This window comes from Sphaeroforma arctica (assembly GCF_001186125.1).
Source record: "Sphaeroforma arctica JP610 unplaced genomic scaffold supercont1.3316, whole genome shotgun sequence".
Lineage (NCBI taxonomy): Eukaryota > Ichthyosporea > Ichthyophonida > Sphaeroforma > Sphaeroforma arctica.
The window spans coordinates 2,176-3,657 of record NW_014037242.1 but is presented as its reverse complement, the minus strand read 5'-3'; the positions used below and the strand labels follow the sequence as shown (position 1 = coordinate 3,657).

General features: G+C 46.3%; 1 protein-coding gene across 1 annotated transcript; it reads right to left on the bottom strand.

Annotated features, from left to right (window-relative positions):
- Positions 1-369: 369 nt before the first annotated feature.
- Positions 370-993, bottom strand: SARC_13462 (hypothetical protein; the record flags this gene model as incomplete). Its single annotated transcript, XM_014292407.1, has 2 exons — positions 370-532; positions 827-993. Coding segments are annotated over 2 exons (330 nt in total), but the record flags the coding sequence as incomplete, so codon positions are not given.
- Between the last annotated feature and the right edge of the window lie 489 nt (positions 994-1,482).

The following is a 1,482-nucleotide window of genomic DNA, read 5'->3' as shown; positions in this document are numbered from 1 at the left end:
CACACACACACACACACATACTACATACATAATAGACATGAATATATATATATATATATATATATATATATATATATATATAAAATATAGGATAAAATATAGACAATAAGATAGAATTTGATAGTGCCAATCGTTGAAACACTGATGGCGAAGCTAGGACTAACCCCTACGAACGCTTCACGCAATAGGCTATAGTACGCATACGTGACCCAAACTGCCCACAGCAAAGCAGCAAACCACACGACATCCCTCTCCGATAGTCCGGCTCTCTCTTGCACGCCCTAACCTGACTAACATCTTCCGCCCGAACCCCTCACACGTGCTACCTCTACTATGCATGCACGTGCGGCCAGGTGCAGTTACACATACCGCCTGAGCGTTTCTTGCCCTCAGTCACCCGTCGGGCTATTGTGGCGCGTGCGTTGTGTAGGTAGAATCGCTCCTCGTCGGACCGACTGCCGTCGTTGGTGGGTGGCTGAGACATGTACTCGGAGTCCAGCACACTACTCTCGGCCAAGGGTAGGTAGGGATACTGTGGTGGGGACCAATGAAAGGCATTCTATTAATAGACGAGAGTTGGGCTATGAAACACGACCTATAAAAAGGAGTTCATCGCTCGTTCTTATGGGACTACACATCAAATTGGTTCTTTCTAACCACGAGATCAGTGACGGAGGGACGTCAAACAATCACGTCATACAACTTCTTCCCCCACACATACGCACCAGTCGAGTGTAGCAAGAGACAATTCACCAACACCACCTACTGCGCTATTCATATATTACAAAACACCTACTGTGCTATTTATATGTACAGATCAACACACCAAATCGGCTCTCTCGGCCACGTGGGCGGTGAAGGAGTGGCACTCGACGATGCTCACGGCAAGTGTCACTATCATCTGCACGGCCAGCTGATCATTCTGGCACGCCAGCGCCCACTGCAGCAGCCATGTCTGGTAGTGGTCAATCAACCAGGGAAGCACATGGGCGGCTGAGGGGAAGAGGGATGGGTATAGATGAAGTGAGTATGTATATGTATGCAGAGCAGCAATATCTGGTAGTGGTAAATTAGCCAGGGCAGCACATGGGCGGCTGAGGTGAAGAGGGATGGGTACGAGATGAAGTGAGTATGTATATGTATACAGAGTAGCAATGTCTGGTAGTGGTCAATTAACCAGGGCAGCACATGGGCGGCTGATAAGGAGGACAAACCAATTCAAGCGAGTACATGTTCATTATCGGAACAAGGCAAAAAAAAACAACAACGACGAGTTGTGGCGAGAAGTCAGCAAAATATCAATAACTGAACTTATTATAGAGAGCAATCATTGTAGACCCCACGCATCATACATGTATACCTTACAGACATGCAAATAGAAATACAAATAAAAATAAGCGCAAACACATATATGGACACAAACACAGTTGCTTCATACATGGCCAGCAGGCAATAAATGGCAAGTAGAAAAGGAAACATACC